The sequence below is a fragment of the Halichoeres trimaculatus genome, unplaced genomic scaffold, assembly GCF_033239565.1.
Source record: "Halichoeres trimaculatus isolate MK-OKI-2021-1 unplaced genomic scaffold, fHalTri1.1 fHalTri1_scaffold_1, whole genome shotgun sequence".
In the NCBI taxonomy this organism is placed as follows: domain Eukaryota; kingdom Metazoa; phylum Chordata; class Actinopteri; order Labriformes; family Labridae; genus Halichoeres; species Halichoeres trimaculatus.
In genome coordinates this window covers 27,875,325-27,902,883 of record NW_027437179.1, presented here as the reverse complement: position 1 = coordinate 27,902,883, position 27,559 = coordinate 27,875,325, and the positions used below count along the sequence as shown (strand labels likewise).

General features: G+C 40.0%; 4 protein-coding genes across 5 annotated transcripts; 2 read left to right on the top strand and 2 right to left on the bottom strand.

Moving 5' to 3' along the window:
- Positions 1-263: 263 nt before the first annotated feature.
- cplane2 (ciliogenesis and planar polarity effector 2) lies at positions 264-2,284 on the top strand. The gene is made up of 5 exons (XM_074666890.1): positions 264-610; positions 997-1,149; positions 1,265-1,389; positions 1,515-1,654; positions 1,878-2,284. The coding sequence occupies exons 1-5, from the start codon at positions 499-501 to the stop codon at positions 2,098-2,100; spliced, it is 753 nt and encodes a 250-aa protein (XP_074522991.1). The 5' UTR covers positions 264-498; the 3' UTR covers positions 2,101-2,284.
- Positions 2,285-2,310: 26 nt separating this feature from the next.
- LOC141788040 (rho guanine nucleotide exchange factor 19) lies at positions 2,311-5,900 on the bottom strand. The gene is made up of 12 exons (XM_074666861.1): positions 5,585-5,900; positions 5,361-5,504; positions 5,233-5,288; positions 4,845-5,143; positions 4,099-4,259; positions 3,864-4,016; positions 3,645-3,774; positions 3,469-3,543; positions 3,252-3,344; positions 3,031-3,179; positions 2,787-2,951; positions 2,311-2,677 (listed from the first exon to the last, which is right to left on the bottom strand). Exons 1-12 carry the CDS (start codon positions 5,779-5,781, stop codon positions 2,635-2,637), a joined length of 1,665 nt encoding a protein of 554 aa, XP_074522962.1. The 5' UTR covers positions 5,782-5,900; the 3' UTR covers positions 2,311-2,634.
- Positions 5,901-6,332: 432 nt separating this feature from the next.
- On the bottom strand, positions 6,333-18,775 carry ddi2 (DNA-damage inducible protein 2). Of its 2 annotated transcripts, XM_074666879.1 has the most exons (11): positions 18,630-18,775; positions 18,301-18,472; positions 15,508-15,637; positions 14,855-15,181; positions 14,634-14,760; positions 14,218-14,345; positions 13,242-13,370; positions 11,765-11,868; positions 11,474-11,666; positions 9,174-9,222; positions 8,759-8,858 (listed from the first exon to the last, which is right to left on the bottom strand). In XM_074666879.1, the coding sequence occupies exons 2-10, from the start codon at positions 18,436-18,438 to the stop codon at positions 9,212-9,214; spliced, it is 1,287 nt and encodes a 428-aa protein (XP_074522980.1). In that variant the 5' UTR covers positions 18,439-18,472; positions 18,630-18,775; the 3' UTR covers positions 8,759-8,858; positions 9,174-9,211. The 2 variants fall into 2 exon arrangements, with proteins under 2 accessions (XP_074522973.1, XP_074522980.1); XM_074666872.1 differs by lacking the exons at positions 11,765-11,868; positions 13,242-13,370; positions 14,218-14,345; ... (3 more) ...; positions 18,301-18,472; positions 18,630-18,775 and having other exon boundaries at positions 6,333-8,858; positions 11,474-11,563.
- Positions 18,776-23,336: 4,561 nt separating this feature from the next.
- On the top strand, positions 23,337-26,800 carry LOC141789386 (uncharacterized). The gene is given in 8 exon segments (XM_074668782.1): positions 23,337-23,458; positions 23,603-23,707; positions 23,861-23,995; positions 24,074-24,140; positions 24,449-24,726; positions 24,820-24,924; positions 26,693-26,736; positions 26,738-26,800. Coding segments are annotated over 8 exon segments (879 nt in total). The 5' UTR covers positions 23,337-23,376.
- The last annotated feature ends 759 nt before the right edge of the window (positions 26,801-27,559 follow it).

The following is a 27,559-nucleotide window of genomic DNA, read 5'->3' as shown; positions in this document are numbered from 1 at the left end:
TATGATGGCAACAGTACTGAAGGATGTAAAGCATGGGGTGACTGGATAAGAAAGGTCTTGTGGACAGAAAAAAGTCTGTTGCTTTACTGCCTTAGTCATGTGGCGTGCATGGCTTTAGCCACAGACTAAGATATAACACTATTTCTGCAGTTTTCGATCCTGCTTTCTCAACAGTGTCCATACTGTGGCGGTAGTGTGCCTTGAAGGTTGTTAGCCAATCACCAATGAACCCATAGAAGAAGAATACACGCTGACGTCATGCAGAAGTTGTCATGGCACGGCTTAGTTTACGGAAGTTTTGTAGTATTTAGCCTCACGCTAAGACTCACATTACCCAGGCGACTTTTCTTGTTGAACCGCTTAATTGAAAACAATGTGGCCTCACGAAGGTTGGATTCTGCTGTTCCAGTTTTTATGTGTATGCTCTTTAAGTTAAAACCTCAATGTAGTATGCTATTATTGTTATGCTAGCAAAGCAGCATTAGCAGAGATCACAACATGACACAAGTTCCTCCTCCTGGATCCGTCGTGGTCACCGACTGGTATCGATGTAAAGACAGTAAAGAATATTTCAACAAGATTCTGCACAAGAAGCGACGCAAACACTTTGGTATGAAAAATAACATTTTGGTTAAATAACTGCGTTTTTACAGTCTTAACTTTGGTGTTTTAACAAACCATTTACATCCAGTGACTTACTGAATTTAAGAGTGATTATATCATTAGTTAAGGATCCAGTGTGTCGCTGGTAAGCAGCCAACAGATGGCTGTGATATGAATGTGTACCTTCAGGTTTTTGCATTTCATCTGCAGGACACTGTCTGTCTGGACCCTAGAGAAACCTAGTTTCATGTGCATAACACATTGCACTGCGACACATTAGAAGTTGTACTCTTGTGTTGTTTGAGTTAGTGTTGGCCCAAAGCAGGGGAATGTAGAAAAGTACATAAAAACAGTCTGAAGTCTGTGTTCTGGTTGCAATACCTCATTTTTAAGGCTTGTTGGAGTCTCCAGTGATGCCCCCACATGTAGCTGTGGACACAGTTCACTATAAAATCTTCATCTCTGGCAAAAGTGGAGTTGGGAAAACTGCTCTGGCTGCACACCTGGCAGGTCTGAGTATTCCCAGTTTGTACTATGAAACCACAGGTAAGTCCCAGCTCTACACTAAACACTAATGAGGCAAATAATGACGCAAAATATTGCCTCTTCAATTTAGAAGTTAAGTTTTATAAATATTTATCCAATTATTTATGTGTTTTAGGTATAGAGACCACAGTGGTGTATTGGCCTGTGAAGCTGAGAGAAAGTGGCAGAGTGCTTTTCTTCCGTCTGCAGCTGTGGGACTGTGGAGAGAATGCCTTGCGCAGATTTGACCATTTGCTCCCAGTATGTATAAAATATCAATTATTGCATGACATACTGTTAATAAATGTGAAACTGTTTAAATATTATTTTTGCGACCCCATCACACTTAATTTTTTTATGAAATCCCTTCCATCTGTCTCTTTCAGTCATGTAAGGAGCAGCTGGATGCCATTCTTTTCCTGTTCTCCTTCACTGACCGAACGTCCTTCGATGATTTGTCAAATCAAATCACTAAATGGACAGGAACAGCTGGGAGCCATTTTGTAAAACTGGTGGTTGGCACAAAGTATCCTTCTGTGACATTTGGGTCATTCTTATATAACAATTTCTGAAGTTTTCTGACCTCAACAAAGGTTTATGAGAAAAAAAGTTCTACATCTGTGTAGAGGCTTTGGAAGCAGTTATTTCTGAATACATGATCATAAGCTATTGTTCATAGAGCAATCTTAAGACATTGTCAGCTTCATTTGTATACAGACGAAGATTTTTGTCCTTAATCTTGCATTTAGATATGACCTGTTTATGCACTGTGATGTGACAGAGAGAGACGTGAGGGACTTCCAGGAGACGACTGGTTTACCTGTGCTGCGTACAGGTGGAGAAGTCAGTGATGGGCTTGGTGATGTAGCCCCCCTCCTTAACTGCCTAGCAGAGAATTTGTGGCATCAGGACTGTGTTACTGCCCGTTCAAACCGCCATCTATCGCCGCAGGAGACGGGGACTTTTCTTTGATACAGGAGGTGACTTTTTTTTCATGAGGTGGTTTAGACTTTTGGATTCCATTTCGAATTTAAAAAATGACATCAAATGGATAAATATGACACATTAATTCTTGCACCTGTTTTCACAGAAAGAGAATCAGAGGCTGTTTTGTCATGTTATCTTTCAGTGTCTTTATTCAGTTCAAAACTTTATTACAAAAGCCTGATTTAAAAGAAAAAAAAATCTGAATAAGTAAAATCACATTTCTTATAAAATAAACATTTCAGTTTAAATGGATAAAATTTGACTATCAAAAATTAATATATCACCTTAAGTGTTTAACTGAAAAGCCTAATTGTGAAAAGCTAGGTGCTCGTTGAACTTTGTCGAATGTTGATGGTTTAGAGTGCCTCCTTTGACAAATGGTAAGTGCAGTTAGGATAAAGCAAAACTTGTGTTAAAGTTCCAAATCTTCTTCGTTAACAAAAGTTACATGTGTGAGTATTGTGCTTTTTTAAAACAGGGCTGTTTAGATTTATACAAAAGATCAGGGTAGTATTTTTATCACTGTTGGGACAACAGCTTTATCCAGGCCTCTTTATCAGAGCTGCATGTAAAAAAGAAAACACAGACAGGAGTCAAAGGTGGATGAGGAACTGATTTTTGGAAAAATTAAAAAATGAATTAATAAATTAAAAAAAGCAGTCCAGTCTTACCTTGAGTGTGGGACTAGTATTATGGCTTTTGGCCTCCTGGTTTGACTTTGAGAGACATGCAGCAGGAAGGACTCTCGGGGCAGACCCAACACTTCTGCCTTCAAAGGCTCGAGGTGGACGTGTGTGGGGAACTCAGCGTGATCCAGAACTGTGAACCTCTGATCCCTGACATTATGAAACAGCACAGTGTAATTTACAGCCTGAAAATGTGAACTTACAGAAGTATTGAGTGTTAGTGATTTACTTTTTGGATGAGATGATCAGAAGGTCATTAAGGAGGTGAAGGTAGACACTGGTGAATGATATCTTTGAGCTGTAAGCAGCCTCTAAAGTCAGCTGTCTCATTGGACCTTGGTGCACGAGGAAACGCCCACTCACTACTAAAGGCACAGACTGAAGGAAGAAGTAGTTAAAATTTGCTGCAAAATAAAACAAAACCAAAATAATAATGAAAAGTATGCTTACCTTAACTTTGCCAAAGTCCATCAGCATTTCCAGGGACACCAGCTCCTCGATTTGCTTCATTTTTTGGACCCCCTTGTCACAGTCAGCCACTATCTGTTCAGAGCACACAATGGAAACAGCTTCTCATTGTAAAACTCAACTTTTTCATGCTTTACACTGAACACATCTTCTCACTTTGACTAAACCAGCCCAAACACTTAAAAGCAAACCACACTACCTCATGAACTGCTTTTATTGCTCTTTCAAGATTAAAAACAGCATCAGATCCTGGTTCAGTCAGCTTCAGGATGCTCTGAAATGAAAGGAAACCCAACAGAAGCCAAGCTGTTTTCTAAAACCTGCTCATAAAAAGTGGAAAACATTTATCTGGAAGTTAGATCATTAGAAGCAGACCTCTAGAATGAGTTTCATACGAGTAATTCTTTGGAAGGGAAGGACCAGGAAGGACTTGAGGCTCTGTCTCTGACACACTGGGTTGCTCTCAAGCTTCTTGATTGAGTTCAGAAAGTCTCTGTTCCGCTGACTTGAAAAACATGAGACCAAATAGGTTGAGAAAGTGAAATGAAAAGTTGGAGTACCTCCAAAAGTATGAAGCACATGACTGATTCTTACAGCAGCTGGTTGATAAGGGCCTCTTGGTACATCATATTGGTCACATATGGCACGTACAGGCTGTGAAACTCTGGGCAGTGCTGAAACACAATGTCTCCAACCTGAGACATCAGTATACTTTCTCCAAGGCGAATTTCTAGATCCATCAGAAACCTAGAAGAGGTTAGAAATAAGCATTTCTGTAAAATCCAAAAGGAAGCAGCTTGAAAGAAGAAACCACATGTGGAGCTCTCACTTCTCACTGGCTGCCATCACACCCTGAATGTTGGAAAACAACACATGATGCTCTCTTTTAGACATGCTCTTCCTTAGCGCCTTGGATGTGTAAAAGTGATTGACAGCAACTCTGAGGCTCCTCAGATAAGACGCTTCAGAGCCAATCAGCTCAAACATGGCCTGCAAAGGAAGAAGAAGGGGGAAACAAAATTGAGGAGTGACTTGTTAGAAAAATAACAATGAAAGAAAGAAAGAAAGCGAGGCTGATGGTTGTTATTCATAATCGGGAAATCCCTTTAAAATTACATTGACTCAATCTTACTAAAAAGTATTTTATTTGTATCTTAGAAATTTTGGTTATTCCTCCAAAAACAATAAAAAATGTATAACTTGTAAAATTCCAACACTGAATATAGAACCAGACAAATAGTGGGTACTGTGCCTTTAAAATAGATCAAACTTGTGACTTATTTTTAATGGCTGGTGAGAACAGAAACAGGATGAATTCCTAGATTAAAATGGTCTTTGTCAAGAATAATAAATAACAACAGATTAATGGTTGGTTTAGACTCATTTCCAAAAGTTTATCACCTGGACTTTTCTACTTCAGAGCCATGCTGTTGTAATGTGCACTTAAATGGTTTGGGATTGAAATATGTGAGGTTTGCTCTTAAATAGGTTTTGTCTGGAAAGCAGCCCACTATACGCGGCTCCAAAACCTGATAATACACCCTCGTATGTCACAAGATATCAAACTTTTCTCACCTCCTGAAGGCGGATCTCTCTGTTTGTCAAGCTGCTGAGCAGCCCAGATGCTTTCACCTCTTCAAGCTCATGCCAAAGGGTGCATGGAGTCACCCTGATTGGCTGATGCACAGATGAGGCTGGAGGAGTTTCAGCAGGGTTTAGTTGAGGGGTTGTAGCTTCAGGTTCACAGGATGGATTAAAACGGGTCTGCAGACCCTGCAGGTACTGAGGAGTTATCAGTTCAGTCACAAAACTCTTGGTGAGTCTGAAGATATCATCTTTCACCTCTTGCAGACAGTAGTCCTGATAGAGCGGGACTGCAGAGCATGAAATCAAAGGGTAAAGAAATGCGCTAACTTGCTGCTGACATCATACTGTTCGATACGTGAGAACAATGAAGACTCACAGAAGTGGATGAACTTTGACTGGAATGCCACAGTCAGCCCCTCCTCCTCAGACAGCCTGGTTTATAAAGCAGGCCAAAGTTAGACTATAGACATTATAAAGAGTATGATGACTGAAATCATCTCTTACCCTCCAGTACTTTCATCTTGATCACCTGATGGAGTCAAATCTGGATTGTCCTCCTCATGTGTGGATACTGAGAACAGATCTTTCAGATTCAGTGTGCCCATTGAAGCCACAGACCTGAGAGCTGAGGATATGTCTATTGAAAGACTAAAAACAGGAATCCATCCATTATCATCAGGCATATCAGGAGTTTCTCTAAGTCTAATCTAAAAGGACTTTGTCCTTACCTGCAATTCTCCACCTGGTCTGAGCCACTACTCTCATCAAGGTCTCCAGAGTGCTTTGAGTTGTTGTTTTCAGGAGGAGAGCTCATGGTTTGGGATTGTGAAAAGAAATCACTCACAGGATGAGAGTTTAAAGTTGAGCTTATGTAACTTCTCAGTGTCTGCTCAGACTTTTCATCACTGCTTTGAAATTGCGCCATGTCCTCTGGTTTGTAAGCAAAACTCTGGCCACTGTGAATCCCTCAGACTGAATGATGCCAGATGGATGCAGTCAGAAAGCAATCACAAGAACTCGCGCCAGGTGTGGCTTTCTTCTGGAGCTCAGATTCAGACCCGAACAGTGACTGATTCTTTTACTCTTTTTATTTATTTTCTTAGATGTGATATTTTTAGAATCTGGTTGGCTATGGGAGAGAAAAATCTTAGCATATATCACTTTTGGCTATGAGAAAATATTTAAAACCCAAGTGGAATGATAAAAAGAATTATCACTGCCTTATCTTAATAGATTATGAGTTGTGATCACACCAGAAAGATGAGAGTCTGTGCAATACTTAGCACTATTTTTCCAATTAGGTTACAAAAAACACAAGGGGAATGATTTATTTCATGCACCTCAAACATTAACAACAAATCAGCCAATGAATCTTTGGGAAACGTGATACTTTTGCTTCCTGTTGTTTAGGTCTGTAAAAAGGACACCAGTAGGTGGATGATGTCTTCAGCTTCTCATGTATAAGATCACAAACATAAAGAAATCACACAATGTACAAATACTAGTTCCATTTTATTTGCAATTTAAAATTTCATACAAGATAAAAGTAAATATTTGATCTGCCTGAACATTGTTGGTATATGACTGAAATAAAGCCTTTAAAATAATTGATATATGATGTGCTGACAGAACATTTGATGGGCGCAAATGGCCGAATTCTAACATAAAACAAAAATGTTCTTATTTATTAATGGTATGAACTCAAACTAAAGATGGTTTGACACAAATTAAAACGACTTCATGAACAGGATCTACAAAGTGATTTGTAATCTACACATGGCAAAGCTTCCAAACTGTGAAGAATGATACATACAGTACAAGATACCCTCTGAAATACGCAAACTTCATCATATAATTCCATCTATAACCAGACATCAACAAACACACAAGTGGCTCCCTTGATATTTCAGTATGATAAATGACTTCTGGAGAAATCATGTGTAAACCTGATCGAGAGTGATCAACCCGTTAACTTCAGCAGTCATCAACATGTTGCTTCTCTGTCACTGGGATCTGAATTGTGAGTTAAATTTAATCCTTCAGCAAACTGCTAGAAATATCCGTGTCTGATGGAGTAACTCGAGGGAGAAATGCTTCAACATTTTAATTTCCTTTCTCCTTTGATGCTCCAATCAATAATAACTTTATGGACCATCAAATGGGAGGTTATAATTATGCTTAATGTTGTAAGAATCAAATCATACAATTGGGCTTTCAATAATGTGTCAATGTTGGACGAAAAACATAAAAGAAAATCAATCTACCATACCAAATCTCTAAAAAAAACCCAATGAAATGGGGGGCACCCAAAACATCTGCATGCAAACACGCCTCACATATCTGCAGTATCCAGAAGAGTTTTACCAGTAGTCCTTTTAGTTCTTGGATGTTCTGTATGACAAACCAAGAGACGGTGTTTCCCTGTGTTTTTTTGTGCTCCTTGTACAGGAGGGGATGAGACATCTGGATCAGTAACATGGTATAAATAAGACAGATGCTGAGTTGAGAGGCTGGCGACTCAGTATGACTGGTATTGAGTCTAGGTGGGCACAGTGATACTGCGGGCTAGCAGCGCCAGCAGAGCTAGCTCAACAACCCCATGGGCTTGTTGCAGTGCCTCAGCAGCCTCCATGGCAGAAAAGCCCGCTGCCTGGATTCTCTGGATGTGCTCGGCTGGAAATTGTCCTATAAAGGGATGGGAGGAGGGGGGAAGGGGGGCTGAAGATGTGACCTGGTCAGCCTGAGAAAGAGGAGGGGAAGAGGAAGACGAGGTGCTAGAGACTTCCTCGGGTGAGCCCACTGCCATGGACAGAGGGCTGAGAAAGGGGTGCTCAGTCTGGAGGCCTAGAGTGTCAGGGGTGTTGCTTCCAGAGGCTTGTCCGTCTGCTACCCCTCTCCCTTGCTGCCCTTCAGGAGGTTCCCTGAACTCAAGCTCCTCTGCAAGATTAGGAGGAACCTCTGGCTCAGGTTGAAAAGTGCTGATTTTATTAGCTTCATCTTCCCCTAGTCTATCAGCCCTCCTCTTTTCAGAGTCATCTGGACAATCTGGTGGTTCTTGTTTCTCCACAGTGTCAGCTGCATCTCCAACCGGGTGCTCATCCTGGCCAGGGAAGTCGAGCACAAGACACTTTGATGTGCCCTCATCAGACACAGCAGCAGCAACAGCAGCATGGTCGGCTTTGGCATCGCTTGGTTCTGCACCAGCTGTGATGGCAGTAGAAGGGATGTTGGACAACACAGGTGTCAGAGTGCGTGGCTCCTGAGCCGCTTCCTCAGTGTCCTGTCTGAAGGGATCAGAGGGCGAGCAGGAGCTGCTGTGGTTTTGAGACTGAGCGCGGTTGTTGGACACCAGCAGCTCATGAAGCTCCTTCAGAGCAGCAGCCAGTGATGGGATGCTGTCAGAGCTGGAGGAGTGCTCTCCATCAGGCTGGTCCCTCTCAGAGGACCCTGCGCACTGGGAGGCCGTTGGGGACTCCATCTCAACCGAGTCAGGTTGGCTAGGAGCACTTGGAAAAGCTTCTGCAGCATCCTCCTGCTCCATGGGTTGGAAAGGAGAAGAGTCCTCTGGACTTGGGAGGACCATCTCTGATTCAGCATCCCCCTCTGTGGCTCCAGGCTGTACCATGCCCCCTGTGTGCTCAGACACAGCAGTCAGACTTCCAGGTTTTGGGAGGACATCGGCTGAGGGATTCGGTACGAGGGGCACTTTGGAGCTGCTGTGGACGGGCAGAGGGTGAGGCTGGACCTGAGATGGTGCAGAACCAACATCCTCTGCTGGGGATACGGGTAGAGGAAGCTCCTGGACGCCAGCTCCTTCCTCGCACAGCTCTGAGGCTGAACCTTGCGTGAGGGTGGCTGGGGTGGACTGAGAGCAATCCAGAGTCTGGGTCTGGCCAGAGGACAGGTTTTGGGAAGGGGAGGTGGATGAGGACATTTGGTCTAAGGTTCTGGGTAATGTAAATGGTGTGGGCTGCGGTGAGGTAGTTTGTCCATCTGCAGTGTCTATTGTGAGAAAAAATATAACTGGAAATTAAACTGCTGGAATGTGTGGACCCAGTCTGGAAGCAAAACTTAGGATTAACGTCATTCATTTGTCCAAAAATAACAACCCTAAACCTAAAAAAACCCACTGCTCACAAAGTATTTTATTAATGCTTCTTCCTCCTTTCTAACAGTTATATGTATTCATAAGAAATACATGAGTAAGTACAAAAAAGTAAATCAATAAACTGACTAAGCCACAAAAAAACAGCAAAGAAAAAGACATAAGTAGCAATGGACTTCGCACTGGCAATGATTTTGTGAACTTTGCAGTACCTGGTTGGTAGGGCCCTCTCCAGCTGTCTCCAAAAGCATCAGTGCTGTCCTGCTCAGGGGTTAGGGCACACACCACACACATCATGCAAAGGGACGGAGAAAGTTAGCAGTCACACACAGAGCATGCAACAACCTGTGAGCCTTTTCACACACTCAGATGTGAAAAGTGTCATTGAAATAAAACATAAAGGAAACGGAAAAAATAAAATCTAAAATAAATAAACACAACTTGAGTCTATGTCCTGTCACTAAACTTTAGTAAGATCATTTTTTTTCCTCTCAGTACAGGACAATAAGTCCTGCTTCCTGTTTCATGATGATCAAGAACAGAAGTTATACAAATGTTAAGGTTTGAAGAGCACTTTCAAAATTTCCTCAAATGGGTCAGAGAGCATCTTCTCAAACAAACACTGACACAGAGCTTTAGATCTGTGAAAAGTGAGGGTTTAGAATGGGGAGAGGACAATCTTACATAAAAATATTGCTCATATTATGGCACTGAAGGTTTCACAGTTGTTTTAGCCTTAAAAGAATTTCTATTTAAAGTCATCTCTAAGGTTAAAGCTCCTATGAGGAATGATTTGGCCCTACCTTTTGGACAAAGTGTGTTTTGCTTTGTCCTGTACATGTGTCAGTTTTGTTTCCTGAAGAAAAATTTCATCCTTTCTTTTAACAAAAATATCTGTAAAGAGATGTTTTTGGTATCATTCTGAAATGAAACTTCTGAAACCTTCCTTCTGGTGGGAAGTTCAGGAAATAAAAAGTAGTTTTTACTTTAACCATCTTCATGCTCATATTCTAATTTTCTTTTGTAGCACACATTTCACAACAAGTTAAAATTCCTTATAAGAGCTTTAAGAATTTGATCATCTTAAAGAAAACTGGATATGCTGATGTCTAAAAACATCAGTATATCTTTTTAGCAAACCTGCTCATTTATGCCTGATAATGATTAAGACATAGTGTAATACTAGAAAAAGCTAGCAAAGTTACAGCAGGTAATGAACTGAACCCCAAACTCATGGTACAACTATTGTGAAGACCAAAATGCTGACATTTTTTCCACACTTAAGCTAAAATAGACCTCAGTGGACCCTTTTTTAAATATGGAAACAAAGCAAACATAAAATGTTTTTAACTTTTCTTTGTTTCTATAAGACCCAGAATCATTGGCGACGGATTAATTTGAAAAACTCAGTGATATTTGCAAATTGGGCCCCTAATTTTTTGCTGCTCAGCTTAATGAAGAAATGTGTTAATTTATCTATTTCTGGCTGCCTATGGATTTACTTATTAGTGTATTCCCACAGCAGGGGTCGCCTGTCTCTGGCAACTCTGTTTTGGTCACGGGCTGAAAAGGTTGGGAATTCCTGTGCTAAAGAATTGAGTTTCTAAATCTGAAAATTGCCATTTTTCACTCCTTTTTACCTCTGCTGATGCTAACTGGTTTAATTTGCAAGGTGTTTTGTTTGAAACAGGAAGTTCAGGCTGTCGAGTAAAGAGGTTTCCTTTGGTGTTAAAACTGCTGGAGCATATTTAGTCGGAGCATACTCTCTTAAAATGAATGTTCTGAACTTCGGTGGAGCCAAAGCAGTTAGCCAGTGATGCAGTCTGCCAGCAGCAGCTTTTTCTCATTCATTAGAAACATTCATTAAGATGCTTTAAACACATTTGAATTTATGAGATAATTTTCTCATAATTGGATCTAATGCAAGATTATCATTTTCATTTTTCTGTTATTGTAACATTTTACTGGATTGCAATTCATCCTCTGGTCCATGAACAATACTCCTGTCCTGCTCATACAAATTAGCGCCCACGTCTCCATTGGCACTACATGTCTGTTTGTAGGAGGTTTTCATGAGCTGTTCTCACGCTCCTGCTGCAATCCATCTGCACTGTTCTCAAATACAGTCTCTGACAACAGTCTGAGCTGAACTCACTGCAAGAATACATCCAGGGCTGATGATCAGGACAGTCCAACTAACAGTCAATGAAAGCACTTTAATGCCAAAAGAGTCATGATAACTGATATCTGATTGATAACTCTTTTCTTGATCACAGTTGGGTTGCACCTGACCGAAAATAGTTCATTTGTCAACTTGATGTTCTTCCCAAGCACAGATTAATTTGCTGAAGTGATGACATGAAGTGATCATGTGACTTAAGATTCAGATGACTGCATAAATGAGGTTGAGAATAAGAAGCTTCAAGTGGCACATGCAAATGTACTTTTAACTGAGCCGAGGAAAGCCCAATGAAAAACACACCAAAGGCAGAGAGTTCAGGATGCTTCTTACCGCTTTCCTGTATGGACCTTTGAAGCGCTTCTGCCAGTTCTCTGTCAGCTATCTCCTCAGGACGAGCGTCTTCTCGCCCCTCTGCTCCGTATGCCAACCTGGCACACTCTGGCAGCTCAGCCTCAGACAGGAAGCGAGTTTCAGTGCCTGTGGTGCCTATAAGGAGCACGCTCTTCTTCAGATCGATTGAGCACTGCAAGGAAAGCGCTGAGATTTAATGTTCTTGATCTTGTCTGGGAGCGGAAGATAGAAATGCCAGCACACTGTGATCAGAGTAAAAGGGGCTCAAACCTGGTGTCTCTTCAACATATCCAGGCCAAGCAGCATATCCATTGGCTGGTCCTCCAGGATGGAGAAAGAACAAGGAAGGAAGTCACCTTCAATCTGGACCTGAGCTACAGATGTAAAGCAAACCAAGATGATTTAAAATTCACTTAGACTGAAGACAGGTAGCAGTAAACTGAAAGGGATTTCACCGACTCATTCAGTTACAAATTATATGTAATTTAAAACATCTGACTGAGAATCAGGATAAAGATGTGTGATATACTCTGTGCTTACTGAGAATGCAGCGATACCTCAAGCAAAAATGAGGTATCACGTACTTGGATTTGAAGCTAGCCTGGGATAAAACAGTCAGTATTTAAACAGGATGTCAAAAATGTCAAGTTTTCTGTTAGTCAGACTAAGACTACACTTTGAAAATGCAAATAAACATGTTAGTCCAACTGAAATTTTATCAACTTGACATATCCAGCAAATACGGCTGAGAGTCGATTTTCTTTATGAACTAAATGCTCTGCACAGGCTCCAGTTTGCAATCTGGGCTTTGACCCGGAATTTAAAAGGCATAAAAACTAGGGATGCACGATATTATTGGCACAATATCGGTATCGGCTGATAAAAGCTTAAAACACGTTTATTGGTATCGGCAGGTATGAAAATTTCTGCCGATAAGCACAGCCGATAAGGTGCTATTCAGTTAGGGTTATTATTATTTTCCATCTGAAAAATAAGTTCCTTAGATAAAATGTAGCACTTCATTAATTTGCACTGCAGAGCTCTGTGTCTGTCACCAGGTTGTTACAGTAGCTCTAAAATAATCAAATGCAACTTGGTTATGTTTAAAAATGCATTGTACATTTAAAGTTCATGTGATCTAAAGAAATTATGTATTTCAATACTGAATGTCTTGAGTTTGAAAAAATAATACATGTCTTATTTATGGTAAAATCAAATGTGTTTTGTCTTGTTTTATGTGTGTTTCTTAAACAAATAAGACAGTCACAATAAGAGTAACATATAAATTCCAGTACAGGATAGACTTAACTTTCTTTACAGTGAAAAAAACAAACAAACTTGTGATTATCGGTATCGGCCAAAAGGGGTTTTGATATATCGGCAAATCGGATATCGGCAAAAATCCAATATTGTGCATCCCTAATAAAAACACAAAATCTCAACAGTAGAAGAAGAAGGAAAGTATGCAAGGCTATCAAATCAAGCGTATCAAGATGAAAATCTGTCTTTGTTTTTGACATAAAACCAGCTGCCACCTTGCCAACTTGTTTGTGTGTGTCATGCAAATGGTCCACTGTCGGTCTGATAGCTGAAAGAGGGCGTATCGCCAGCCACCATGAAGAGGTGGTCGTACTTTTGTCACCAAGTTGGCTCTTGCCCACTTCTTGTGCAGAGTGTAAAAAAACAGCAGTCTAATTAATATTGATTCTGCAACGAATTATTTGACAACATAAAAAGTGAGACCTACCTAAATGAACTCTGCCAATGATCTTCTGTGTGCCCACTCCCTTGGCGATCCCGGCCCAGCGGCGGTCCACCAGCCGCATGATATTGCAGCGCTCGGCACACGCTTGGCTCATGATGGTCATCTGGGCTCCTTTAAAATAAGCAACGTCGAATTATAAAAAATGTTCAGCAAAAATGAACAATGCACAGCAGTGATAACAAGAATACGTTTTTTTCTGGAGCAAAACAAACCAACGCAAAAAACCCACCCTATATACATTCTACTATCATAATATTCAAGCCCTTTGCAGAAGCTATCCCCCAATCTCCACTCCTAACACTTTCTCTCAAGTTGTCCTATCATGTTACACCAAATGACCTCAAATACTCTCTTTTTTTTAAAGGACAGAAACAATTTACAGAGTGACACTTGTTATCTTGTTTTTTCTCTTTAGGATTATTTTACTCCTCCGTATCCTGGCTGAGTCATATTGGTCTTGTTAGGATCACACATGCATGTCTTGGCACACCCACAGAGACAGGCTGAAGAGTTTAGATATCCGGAAGGAGTGCAGATTAGAGCACCTGCTGTGTTGTGTTAGGTGAGAAGACAGGTGTTGGGTAAAAAATCCAAGGGTTCCACCTTTAACTGAATTGTATTCAGAAATTTCACTTCAGCTCTTGACTGACTAAACTACAAAAATGGAAGTGATAGGTACTTTGGTTGAAAAAATAAACGCAAATTTTATGCCTACAGTAAGGTAATGAATGCAGGATGTTACTCCTTCAAGCTAAAACACTACCATCAGTCTACTAGTTCAGAGCAGTGATCTTGAAAAATCTACACATCAAGGACCAAGCATGTTGTTAATCATGTTTATCCGCCTCAAAGACAAACTAAACCAACATGTAGCACACCAAACACTGAAGTACCAATCCGGTTCATGACCAGAGTAGTGTAATTTAGACAAATGGGATCAGGATTTAATGCTCATTACCTGAGTCAACAAAAGCTTTCACAGGATGCCCATTGACTTTGCAGTTAATGTAGAGCATAACCACCTGTCCAAAGCTTTCAGGGGCCTCCTCCATTGCAATGGTCATGTTTTCTTCCACATTATGCTGCCTGAAATATGAACAAATTAAAGAGTTAGAGATCTGAAAGAGATAATGAAAGAACCCTCCACTAATTATTTTTGCTTTCATTTTGACAAAGACATGTACTGATAGCTGGTTTGTTATGGGATGTTTTGTTCTGATAGGTTAATAAGGAAAAATCAAAACAATAAAATCAGACAGCATTAGATCACTTGAACAGGGAAGTAACACTGAGGCTGGAATGCAGAGCTGGAAAGAGAAAGTGGGTCATGTTATACACATTAACAACTGGTAAACAAAGTCTTTGGTCCCACACCTGATGTCTTCCTCTATCTTTGCCTGGGCCTCCAAATCAAAAGGATCAGCAGTCAAAAGTCTGATCCTCTCCTGCTCTCTCTTGGCTCGATCCTGCTGTTGCTCCAGCAGCACTTTGGTGAAACGCTCTGAGGAAAGAAACAACACCTTTGTGACTTTATCACATCTGATTTAAACCGCAAGATCAAGTCTTCTTTTTTTTTTTTTTTTTTTTTGGCAAACCTAAGTCTCCGCTCAGCAGGGCCTCAGCAAGTGGCGGGTTTCTCTCTTTCAGGAGTGACAGCTCATGTGGATTGGACAAAAGCATCTGCTGTAGTAAGGCAGGGTCATCGAGCCCCTGAGGAGAGGAGCCCCGAAAGGCCATTGGCGTGGAAGGTTGTGCTGCACGCGGCTGCGGCTGCTGCGGCTGCTGCTGCTGTTGCGGTGGCGGCGCCTGTTGCTGTGGTGGAGGCTGTGAAACCTGTTGCTGTGGACGTGGAGCACCACGTTGATTTGTTGAAGAAGAGGTGCCGGGGACTGTGATGGAACGAAAGTCAATGTGGGGCAGACCTAAGGAGCATGGAATAGGAGTGAGTTATTATTTTTTTGCCCAAAAAGCTCTTATGCCTTTCCCATATTGATGAGTACAACTTTTAAGACTGCTCTGTCAACACTTCACAATTCCTGTAAACTCTATTCACATTGCTAATTTTTTTAAAGATTTTTCTTGATTATAAAACAGCATCTTAACTCCTCCTATGATTTTGCTATACCACATTGTACTTAGTTGATGTGAAGATGACATTGAAAATTGACCAACAAACCCTTAAATTACAACTTTTCAAAAAATTTTAATAGATAAGTGTCCTTTATTGTTCTACAAAGACCTGTGTTACCTGGGAAGGCTGGCTGAGTTGGTGGTGGCCTTCTGTCAGCTTGCCTGAGAACAACCACATCTCCATCTTTTACACCGTAGGTCCCCAAGGCACGAGTTGGATCTTTTAGGGGCTGTTCTACATATGTGATCTGAAAAAATGTAGAAGCAATTGGTTTTAGGTTTCAACTGATTTGTGATGTACAAATAAAGATATCATTATAATTGAAAACTTACAAGTATAATGGTCTGCGTATTGATCCCAGTTAATCTACAACCTCACTCCGTTTCTCCCTTCTGCACATATCTAATGTTCACACATGTAAAGGAGCAAATCTTCAATGAGTTTGAATTTTATCTTGGAAAATGGGAAAACATTAACTCACGCTGATGGTTTCAGTGTAACCTATCGCTACAATGCTGACAACACTCAGCTTTTCCTGTCTTTTCCACCTGACGACACAACTGTCTGAGCTCAGATATCAGCGTGTCTGGGTGAATGAACGCCACCTTCAACTAAATCTGTCCAAAACTGAGCTCATTGTCCCTCCAGCTTGTCCCTCGGTTCAACCTCGGATCAGTGTAACATCAGCTTGATTCAAATCAACTTGTGCTCACAAACTAGAATTAGACCCTACCTGATACAATAAGCCACACAGCTTCTGGTATAGGCTCTTTTGATTTCATGCATCAACTACTGCAACCCTCTTCTAGGAGGCCTCCTTGCACATACATTTTAACCTCTGCAGATGATCCAGAATGCAGCAGCACTTCTGGTTTTAAACCAGTCCAAAACAGCACATGTCACCCCGCTGTTAATCTCTCTTCACTGGCTTCCAGTGGCAGCTTAAATCATATCCAAAGCTTTTCTTCTGGCTTACAAAACATGGACAAGAACATCTCCTGTCTACCTGGGGTCCCTCATCCAGGTCTACACTCCTCCTCGCCACTATGCTCTGCTTGTGAAGACACCTGGTGCTCCCAGCCCAAAGTGGCTCTAAATCTCAAGCCAGACTCTTCTTCTCTGTTGTGCCCAAACAGTGGAATGAATGACCAAACTCTATACAATCTGCAGAGTTACATTCTATTTTTAAGAGATGTCTGAAGACACATATTTTAAAGGGGATATATCATGCTTGTTTCTCCTTTTCACTGTGCCAGACTAGGATGCCTGTAAAGCATTTCTGCCCTCAGTACAAGTCATTCAGTTCCTTCATTGCCCCACAATAGCGTTCTCAATATCCTCATTTTAGGCCATTCTGGAGATCTCGTTGAAACGCACCGTTTCGAGAATGACCTCCAGTAACCTTGCAACGTCACAGCCCTTTGTGCTCTGATTGGTCAGTTCTATCAGAGGGGCGGAGGGGGTAGAGCCAGGGGGCGGTTTTTGCAGCATGGCAGTATTTACAAAATCGCCACATTGAATGGAGCAGACCGAGCAAGTTTGCTGTTTGCCAACACTTCACTGTAAGGCTTTGATAGCACTATAAAATGGCAGAGTGTAGGATACGTCCTTTTGTATTGGACCCTGAGTCAGACCCGGACGGTTCTGCAGCTCAGGAGGAAGAAAATCCACCTGGACACAGATCATCTCAGGACGCTTCAGTGTGGTGAGTCAAACTGGTACTGTAACATGTATAGTTTATACGTTTATACTCGGCTCTTGGTGGGTGTATCCGTCGGTGGCGGTTGTGTGACTAACTGACATCACAGAGGAGCTGCTTTATCAGATTACTCCAATAAAAAGAGAGGATCCTCGTGTCGTCATGAAGGTTAAAATCTCAAAGCCAAATGTCAATGACCTATTTTCAGAAGCATCAAATCTCGTTCTAGGATATCACAAAAAATACAATATCTCATTTTTTAAAAATTCAGGGGGTGTAAGGTCTTGTTTTCAACTTTATTATTTTATATGTAAGTATTTAATCACGGATCAGCATGATATGTCCCCTTCAAGGGAAAACTTGGGCACTTCAGCTGACCCTTCTCCTTTTTGTCCTTTTGACTCATATTTAGCAGGTAGAATGAGTCAGAAGGTCTTAGACCTAACTCTTCATGAATATTTAGCACTGATTATTGAATGTTGCAGAAGGTTAAACCATACTATTGTAGTGATTAATTGAAGTTAGTTATTGCTACATTATTCTACATGGGGGGGGGGGGGTCTTCTTGCAACTAATGGCAGCACCTACAGCCAAATAACTTGTAGTACTTTGACGCACTAAGGGTTTTCCCTTCTGTATAACTTATTGCTTGTGTTATACGTCGCAGTGACAAAGGTGTCTGCTAAATGCACCTGTGGAGCTGTAGAACATATCCATGTTCAGAAACATGATTCACTCCTTATACAACTTTACTCATTCTATCATTCATGTGCATGCATGTTAACCTGCATGCAACTTATAGTGATGGGTCGATCATGTCCATAACATGATTTCCGCATAAGTAGCTTCATTTTGAGTCAGCCTTCTAAAGCTGTAGACCTTAACTAACTTCACAAATGGCGCGCGCAGACCAACGTTTGGTCAGTTAAGTCCGTTAAAAGATTGAACTCTTTAACGCACCCAAACAATTCCGTGCGATTTTTAAACTTCTCTTACAACTGTTGGCTTCTTTATTTCACTACCTTGTTAACAGGTGAAGACGACCATTTGTAGCGATTCCCAAATCACCGAGGAAACAAATGAGAAAGTGTGCTATTATGAAGACCTAAAGTTTCGCAACCTCAGGTCCATCAAAACAACGAAAGAACGATTCATGCTAGCAAGTCAGCTAGTTAGCTTTTAGCTCGCGAGCTATCCGGGTTTTGAGTTACCTGAATTTCCCCAGCTGGGATTCCTGATTCTAGCTCACAAAGTGCTACAAAGTCTCTCAGCTCCAGCTCCGGGGAAACATCGAGGGCGAAGGTAGTTTCTGGGCGATCCCTCGGCGCGCAGAAAACGGTGACCAGCATCGCTTTTTTCGGACAGGATCACCGGACAAGCCCGCTGTAACAAAATGCGGTTAGTAGAGCGTTAGTGAGCTGCTCATGGAGGAAACTCCCATCATAGTTTGAATTTACAGAGTTTAACAATGTGTTCTCCTCACAAAGGGAAGAACGGGAAACAATGAAACACAAAGAGACAGTGACTGTTTTGCACTTACTGGGTAAAAGTCAGATGAGATAGTTTCTCTTTCATCTACAACTAAACAACATCTACTACTGCTCAGTACTGCCGCATCTCACTCCGTTAATTTTTCGACATGTCGCAGTCGTGACTCCTTCTTCTTCTTCCTTGGGCTCGCAAACATCTTTTATCAGGTGCATACTGCCACCTACCGTACGTATAGCAATATAGCATCAAATCACTAATGCTACATATTCTGACTGCTACTCTTGTGTTGAAGAACATAAAGAGGGCCTTCATGATAACCTTTATCACTTATGCTCCTCTCTGTGTGCCTGTCAGCCCTGCCAGGCCCCACTCATGCCCTGCAACATCTTGTAACTACTGGAAATACAGCCTCCCAGCTACATATTTATTGCAGTGAAACAGTATCTACATTTCCTTTTACTCCACACCTTTCACACCTGTCATCACTTTTTTCTCCCAATTATACATAGTTTCATTTAACCTGTCATGACCCTCTCTTTTTCTCAATATTTTGTTTTCCCCTTTTACCCCATTCCTTATACCCATTTGTTATCACTGAATTTTTGTATTTTATAAAAAATTTCCTTCCTTTCTGGGACTTTTAAGCTTATATCTTAAAATCTGTTTTAACTTAAAAAATCTCTATCTTACTGCTTTCCTTTCTCCCATCCCAAGAAAAGATTTTGACTGACTTTCTTCTTTAAAGCTTGATTAACTAATGTATTAGCAGCCTCCATTACCATTCACCCCCAGATGTGCTGGCATCCAAGAAAACTGAACAATAGCACCATGTGAAGTCCAAACACACCACCACTCTACTGTACAGACACTTGATGGGATAACCTTTAAGATAAATTTATTTTTATGTTCTAGTACAAATATACCATAATTCCCACACACCCTTTTGCATTCTTTAATTGGTCTGTCTGAACTTTAAGGTAGCTATTATTACTCCACAGGTGAACACTTGGTCTTACCCAGGCTTCATTCCCTATCCATCCTCTTTTTCATTTCTATCAGTCTTGACTCATCATTCTTCTCTGTGGTATTTAATAGCAGTTTATTATCAACTGGAGTGGTCATCACCACCAACACCAACTGTACATACACAACTCACGGTGATGGTGTTTTCAAGTTTTCAGATTATTCAGATTATTTACAACTACATTTCCACATCAAAGGGCTTTCCCTCTTTCTTTGTTAACTTTAATGGTTTACTGCAAAATTTGGTTTCTGAGTAGAACTTTTCCTGTTGTATTTACTCAAACCAACTTTTCAAGCTGATACTGGATATGGAATCATATTTTTGATGCTGTTCAGCTCATACTCAGGTGACTATTTGCCATGAAGTAAAAGACTGTTTTTGGCTTGCAAAAAAGCCGTAACAAAAAAGAGGATGTGTCAGAGACCACCCCCATCAACAGACTGGTAGAAGGTAATGAATGACTTTCACTTTGAGCTTGAAGAGTGATGTGTTTGAGGGCTACTGGAGAAGTTGGATTTACATATCTTTTTCTCAGACAAGACTTTAGGTAAAACTCAGAAGTTGCTAAACTGAAACCCTCTTGGTTTTTTGCTGCACACGTGTGCATGTGTCTTTTGTACACCCTTGTTTATTTTCTTTTTCCCCCTCTTTATCCGTGTTTCAGTTCTTTACATTACTTTGTTTTGATATGAATTGTTGTACAAAAAATTTGGATGTCCAAAACTTGAACACTAAATAAAAAGAAAATTAAAAAAAATAGTAAAAGACCTCCATACTCTTTTTTTTTTAATGGTCTTATACCTACAGATGTCTTGTTTTATGTAAATTGAAGTAGGTTTAGAGGGGGTATTGGAGATGGATGTCTACGGTTAAGTGTGCCTGTTTTTTTTAAGACTAAAGTTACACAGAAAAAGAGAAAACAAAATCTTTGGTCATGGAAACATCTCTTTTTACCAGACACTGTGTCACCTTTACTGTGTTGTTTGTCTCATGGGATTTTCTCAGGTTCATCTACATTCACCCACAGTGGCAGCAAAGAGCAACGTTAACCACATCATTTCCACAGCAAGGCACATCAATTAGAGCACATCCTGTCTGTGTAAGATTTTTATCAGGTAGGAAAGGCAACAGAAGCACTGAGAAGCCGGGAACATCATCGTATACCGTCACAAAACAAAAGATTTTGAATGTTTGGGGTTGATTTTATTTTATTTTTATGTTAGACACCCATATTAGTTAAGAGCAAGCAAAGTTTGTGTCTCCCAAAGACTGTGTGAGTTCTCAACCACAGTTTCCTGTGTCGTGTGGATAAAAAAATATTCCATCAAAAACATCATTTGTAGAAGTTAAGAAAAAGACCTGAATGAAAAGTAGAAGCCTCTATCTTCTGAACAATATTTGAGACACCATCATGTTGTACTGTATTTTTATGATTTGAAACGCAACGCAATCTAATATAACATAAACTAACGTAGCATTGTATGTCACGTAACATCAGTATGCAAAACCATCAAACTATCAAAATGATTATGAAACATAAACCTATATGAATATGTATATGGGGTGTACACTCTTTATGAATGAAACACAGTGATATGACTGTATGAGAGCAGCCCAACATACTGAGATGTCTCACCTGTCAGCCTTGATGCCTCAGTCATTACTGTAAGTATTTTTATAAATGTCATTTCTTGTTCCAAAAAAGAACAATTTTAACCACTTTAAAGGTAACATTGCAAAGTTAAATGTTTAACGACATCAATGAATATATGTAACCTATGTGTGTGCATGACTTGTTATGTGAACTATTTCCAATGAGTTTAATCATCGCAGTGTATCACCAGTTCTCAGTACCCACACAGTACATAACACAGTAATGTGATCCTATCTAATTCAATTTGTTTAGTAAGCTGATCACCACCTAGACAGAATTCAACCATGTGATTCTCTGTGTTTTATCTACTGCTCTTTTTATGTCTGTTTCTCATTTTTCTTCATGTTGTATGGGCATGAATACTGCAACCTCAACCTACTTCACTTAGTATTTGTGCATAGCCTGACCTTACAAGTTGAATGCGGAAGTAACGTGTACAAGATGACCTGTTACAATAGATGTTTGGTGAACTCTGGGTGGGACAAAAAAAGGAAATATACCATTACCAGAAAAAAAAAAAACAGAAACAGATGCAGAACTCTTTACTCACTTTACATGCTTTAAAGAGTTTTCTTGGTGTTGATTTACTTTTGAAGCTTGGTTTCGGGAAGTCACTTTCTTTCCTTTTCATGGTTTCAGCTACTGTTAGAAATGAGACAAGAAGTAGTTTGAGTAATAGCTCCTGTGATGTTATGAAGAAAAACAGTGTGGGTTTTTCTTATTATCTTGCAAATGCTTTGTAAGTTTGTTCTCTTTCTTTCTTCCAATTTTAGTTATTCTAACACCACTATACCACTCAGTTGGCTGTGATTATGTCTAAACTAAATTCTTGTCTTTACATGTCAAACAAAAGTAACCCAGGAGTCAAACAGAGGTGTTTTCAACATCTGTGTTCAAGCATCAAGCTTTGCACCATTTGCGTGGTTGTATCTTGCAAATTAATCAAGTATATGTGGTTTTCCATCCGCTATTTTAGTCCGAACGCAAAGATCTTTGTCATGTTCTTGCTGGCAAAAACAGTATAGAGCTCCTATGTTTCCGAAGGTTAAAAAGAGATGTAAATATTTCCTGTTACCTCTGAAAGAATAAAAAGCCCCAGATAAAGGTTATATCGGCTCTAATATGCTCTACTCATTTATTGGTTATAACAATATTGCCTAAAATCAAATACCAGTGTTTATGTGACTTTGCTAGTAGAATATGTTTAGTGCAGGTGGCTGCAGACTGCCCCTCAAATCTGAACTTTCAAAAACAAACAGACACCAATCATGGCTTGAATTTTGTTTTCTAAATATGTACTTTATTATGGTGAGATTAAATCTTTGCTCATAAAAATTTACAACTTCCTGACCGACAAAAATTCCTTCGTCAGTTTAGTTGATTAATTCTCTGACACAGCCCTCCATACCCGTGGTGTCCCACAGGGGTTTGTTTTGGGCCCAGTCCCAGTTTCTTTGTATCTGCTGCTTCATGATCCAGAACTGTCAAATTTCACTGCTGTTCTGATGACATGCAAATATATTTATCTTTTAATTAGAGAAGTAAGTTTCACAGCACCTTTTCTAAACAAAAACCAAGGTTTATGTGTTCAGACCCCACGGACAGTTTGATGACGGCTTTCTTGCCCATCTTGATCTGTTAAGAGCCTTGGTGTTTATTTTGATTTTCAAATACAGTTTCTTTCAGTTGAGAGGTAAAGCCCCTACCAACCATCTGCTCCTGAATATGTGTGAAACTCCCCCCACATGAATACTTTAAGTCATTGTGTGAGACCTTCCTCTTCTCTTCACCTTCCTGTTAAGACGTGAACATTATTATTCCGGCTAGGCAGTGGTCTGTATATCTGAAACTCTTAACTACTTAGAATCTAAGTTTTCTTCTAACAAGGTGCTCCCTTATGTGGATAGTCGTATGATCATTCAAATTTAATAGTTGCTTCATATCTATTTTCTACAAGGCGGAAATGTTTCCAGAAAAGGGAGAACTGTCAGAGTTGTGGGTTGTCCCAGTTCTTCTTAAGTGAAGCTTACTGGCAGGTGTGTGTCAGTTTCTCTCTCTTCGGTAGTCTCTCACACAGGAAGTAGCTCGGTTACACCTGTCACCACTGAAACACTGACTATGGTTCTACTACACTGGTTCATATCCACTTTGATTCTTTTTGAGCGTTTGGTTCCTTTGGATGCCAGAACTTGCCCAGAAGGTAAGGTTCTGACATTGTGTTATGTCACTTTACTTTTCTTCTTGTGTCATGTTGTAGCATGTATTCTTTTTAAACTTACATCTTCCCATTTTTATCATGTTGTTTAAATGAGCTTTGTTCTGTGAATTCTGTCAACTACTTCAGGTCAAATGGTGGTGAAAGGTGGGTGTAAAGACTGCCCTTCTGGACTGTACCAGCCAAAGCAGAATAATGAGAACAAGTGCCAAGTATGCAGAAAATGTGATTCAGGTATGTGGCCAAAGAATAAAACACATGGTTCACTTACGTCATTCCCGAGGAAAAGTTTGATTTAACTTTCTGCAGACAGTTTCACACGAGTTTGCTGGCTTTATTGTATTAATTTGCTGTCCTTAACACAAAGAATTATGCTACATGTATTAGAAACTGGGAGCGAAATCTCAAAGGATTGCACGAGTGTGGCGAACAGAGAATGTAGGTGCCGTAAAGGGTTTGTTTCCATGGACGATGACTCTTCCACTTGCAAATGTGACAGAGGATTTGGCATAATAAATGGAGGTACAGAGATAAAAAAACAAAAATTCAAGCATCATGTTGAAGAAATACACTTTTTGACCACTTTTTTCCCCTCAACAGAATGCTTAAAATGTGAAGTTGGATTTTTTAACAATAAGATCAACTCGCCTTGTAAAGAATGGAGGAAGTATGTCTACTGTTTTTTTTTCTTTTTTTTTTTTTATATCTTTGTTTTTTTGTTTATATTTCAAGTTTTCTCGATTCATTCACTTCTATCTTGTACAACACGTGATCTCAAGATGGTCTACAGAAAGAGCAGGTCGAGACTGTACTCTGTTTCTGTATGATGTATCTTTTATTTCTGTTCTTATGTGGAAGCTAAGAAGTTTTGATTGTCATTTTTTAGCAAATTCTGTGTATGAAAAGTATGGATCAGTCTACATCTTTACAATGTCTCATGTAGTTAACAGCTTTTTCTTGTTGTCTTTATTGTAGATGTAGCACAGGAGTGAATAAGACCGGAACTGACACCTCAGATAACATTTGCAACAAGGAATCCAAGACCTACGTCACTACAACCACTACATCAAACAAAATTGTTTCTCTGAACAAACTCGAGAGGGCTCAGGGGGCTGAGGAGGCTGAGGGGGGCGAAACTCTGGGGAAGCAGAACGAAAGCACAACCATCACCGTCACTACTAAAACTGCTCTAGGACAGAAAGTCACCCCTAAGGGAAAAGCGAAGCCTCTCCAACCTGCTGACACAAACATTGGTAAAACATTTTAACATCTTTATTCCAAAACACAAATGAGTGACTATTCTTGGTTAAACAGTATTTTTTTTTTTTTTTTTTTGTCTTCTTCAGGTGTACTCCTTGTCACGTGTGTGATTGCTCTCCTCATATTGACGGCTGTGATTTGCAAGCTGTACATTTCTCCTTGTACCAAGCAGAAGAGACCAGCAGTACAAAGTATGTCATAAGACTCAAACTGAAGTGATTGTTTTCAAGAACATTAGAAGAACATAAAAGGGCTGCATAAGAGTATTAATACTGCTGTTTTGGCTAAACATGATGCTGTACCTGGTTAGCTAAGATTAGTAGAGAAAGGGCAACAGTTAGTTTTAGCCGGCTGGATCAGTGTCTAATCCTTTACTTCACTAAGTGTAAGGGATTCAGGGAATGATCTTTGATTGATATAAAATTGTTGTTGTATAAAATTTCTGTGGATTTAGTGCTTGAAGTCCATCATTGTAACACAAGAGATGTTAAGCTAACCTTTACAGGTGTAAAGTTGGAGACTACACGTGTTACTATTGCGTTTGAGGTCCAAATTATTAGCCTCCCTTTATTTATTTATTTATTTATTTATTTATTTATTTATTTTTGCCAAAATCCAAGTGCTGTCAAACAGATCAAATATTTTTTCACACAGCTTTTCAAAACATATCAGATTTATTTTTGATGCTTGCATTATTTTACTTTGCACATGGAACATCGATCAAGTTAAAAATGAAGGTTGTCCAACACTCCACAGGCTTTGAGATGTCATTTGAGAAAGTATCATGCTAAAAACAAAAGAAATCAGTTTAGACTTGAGAAAAAGATTTGTTGATGCTCACAAAGTAGGAGAATGATATAGAAAGGTGTCACAGCTTTTCCAAGAAGTGGAGTGATAAGTGTTATCATGAAATCCATAGAGCTACACAGAACAAGTCTTGCAAAATGAAGAGGCCGGAGATTTCAAAGACTCTGAAGTGCAAAATGTGTCTAAAGACCTCATAACAACTACCAAAACACCAGTTAATGACTTAATCAAGTCAGGAACTGTCTAAGTGTCTAAGAAGACGGTCACTCGAGCTCTGCACAGGAATGGACTGTGAGAATCTGGACCAAGAAAAACTTGACTTCTACAGACCAGCCAGACTGACGTATGCTAGGGACAATCTGGAGAACGGTTCTGTTGACTGGAAGCAGCCAAAGTTCTCTTTGGTCAGATGAGACCATGCTCAAGCTCTTTGGTTATAAAGACGTTTATGTTTGAAGGAAGAAGAGAGAAGCACATAACCCAAGGAACACCGTCCCCACAGTTTAAGACAATAGTGGGAGTATCATGGTGTGGAAATGCTTCAGAGCCCAGCTTGGAACTGGGAATCTTGTCAAGGTTGAACAGGCTGTGAAGACAGAAAGATATGTGAGGATTTTGAAAGAAAACCTCAAGCAGCAAGCAGCAAAACTGGGTCCAAGTTGTCACTTTGTCTTCCAACATGACGAGTCAAACCATGGGTTGCTCCTGGTGAAGAACTGCCTCTAGGAAACCAAAGTGAACATCAGTGACTGATCTGCACAAAGCCCTGACTGGAATCCCATAGAAAATCTGTGGGGTGAACTAAAGACCTGGGTCCATGCCAGGGGATCTTCAAATCTGGAGGAGCTTGAAAGATTTGTCAAGAAGAATAAACTGGGATTCCTCGGGATATCCAGCAAAACAGAGACATAACTGACTGTTAGCATCAGGGGGGTTAATATTTTCAACACTGGTAGTTTTTTTTTTGTTTGTGTGTGTGTGAAATAACTTGTTTCTGTGCAAAGTGAAATAATGTCAGTATCCAAATATAACAACTATGTTTGGAAGAGCTGTTAATAATTCATTGGTCTGTTTAACAGCACTTCGGGTAAAACTGACAGGTAAATTCACATTGTCTTTCTATAACTCACTCTGTGATTTTTTTTCCTACAGCACAGGACTCATTGTGCCGAAGGCCAGTTGAGGAATGCGGTGATGGCAGTCAGTCCTCTCTCAAACAGTATTCAGATGAACCCTAAAGTGAAACTCCAAGTCTGTTAACTTCTGACTACTAACTTTTTTTCCTTAGGGAATATTTCATCACAACTATTTGCTGTATCTATGGTATATTAGTATCATTGCTGCAGTCAATATTTGTTGCAGTTTTTTTTTCTTTTTTTTAGACAATATATATTAAAACCTCACATTTTGTTGTTATTAAACTGTACGACATCATAAAATCAAGCAGTAAAATAACACTTTACTATTTAGCTCAGCGCCTCCAAGAACAAAATGACCTCATGGTATGTAAACAGTCCTCTAAACTTTCCTTAAAGACAAAAAACTTGTTTATTGTTTTACTTTATTTCTAATGCTGGTGATACAAACTGTGAAATGTTGAACAGGGCGATTGAAAAGTGTCTGAGGTATGTACCAGGTACAAATAAAAAAAGTAACAGCAGAAATGCTGTCAACTGAAACTATAACACGCTCCTGGAAAAAAATCAGCATGACGTATTTTCTTCCAGACTTTTGAACTCTATTTTTATCTTTCTTTCTCTTTTTTTTTTCGTCTGTTTTTTGATGCAATCTGTTTCACCAGTAGCAGGTTGGTTAAGCTGAGAATAGAAACAGTGAAAAACAGACTTTTGGGGGAGCCCCCCCCCCCCAGCCTGTTTTCCCCAAAGGGAGGAACTTCCTGTTATGTTTCGTGACAGCCGCTGGAAATACTGACTCTGTAAATGTTAAGACTTTCATGTTTTGCACATCAGCGGAGACTTTGCATAGATCTTTACACAGGTCTAAGGGGAAGCAAAGAAA

Coding starts and splice junctions, on each gene's coding strand:
- LOC141788040 (XM_074666861.1), bottom strand. CDS start 5,781: ATGGCGCAATTTCAAAGCAGTGATGAAAAGTCTGAGCAGACACTGAGA. Junction 4,260..4,844: donor GAGAGATCCGCCTTCAGGAG/GTGAGAAAAGTT, acceptor CTTCCTTTGCAG/GCCATGTTTGAGCTGATTGG. Junction 4,017..4,098: donor GTGATGGCAGCCAGTGAGAA/GTGAGAGCTCCA, acceptor AACCTCTTCTAG/GTTTCTGATGGATCTAGAAA.
- cplane2 (XM_074666890.1), top strand. CDS start 499: ATGACACAAGTTCCTCCTCCTGGATCCGTCGTGGTCACCGACTGGTAT. Junction 1,390..1,514: donor GATTTGACCATTTGCTCCCA/GTATGTATAAAA, acceptor TGTCTCTTTCAG/TCATGTAAGGAGCAGCTGGA. Junction 1,655..1,877: donor AAACTGGTGGTTGGCACAAA/GTATCCTTCTGT, acceptor TCTTGCATTTAG/ATATGACCTGTTTATGCACT.
- ddi2 (XM_074666872.1), bottom strand. CDS start 8,790: ATGTCCTCATCCACCTCCCCTTCCCAAAACCTGTCCTCTGGCCAGACC.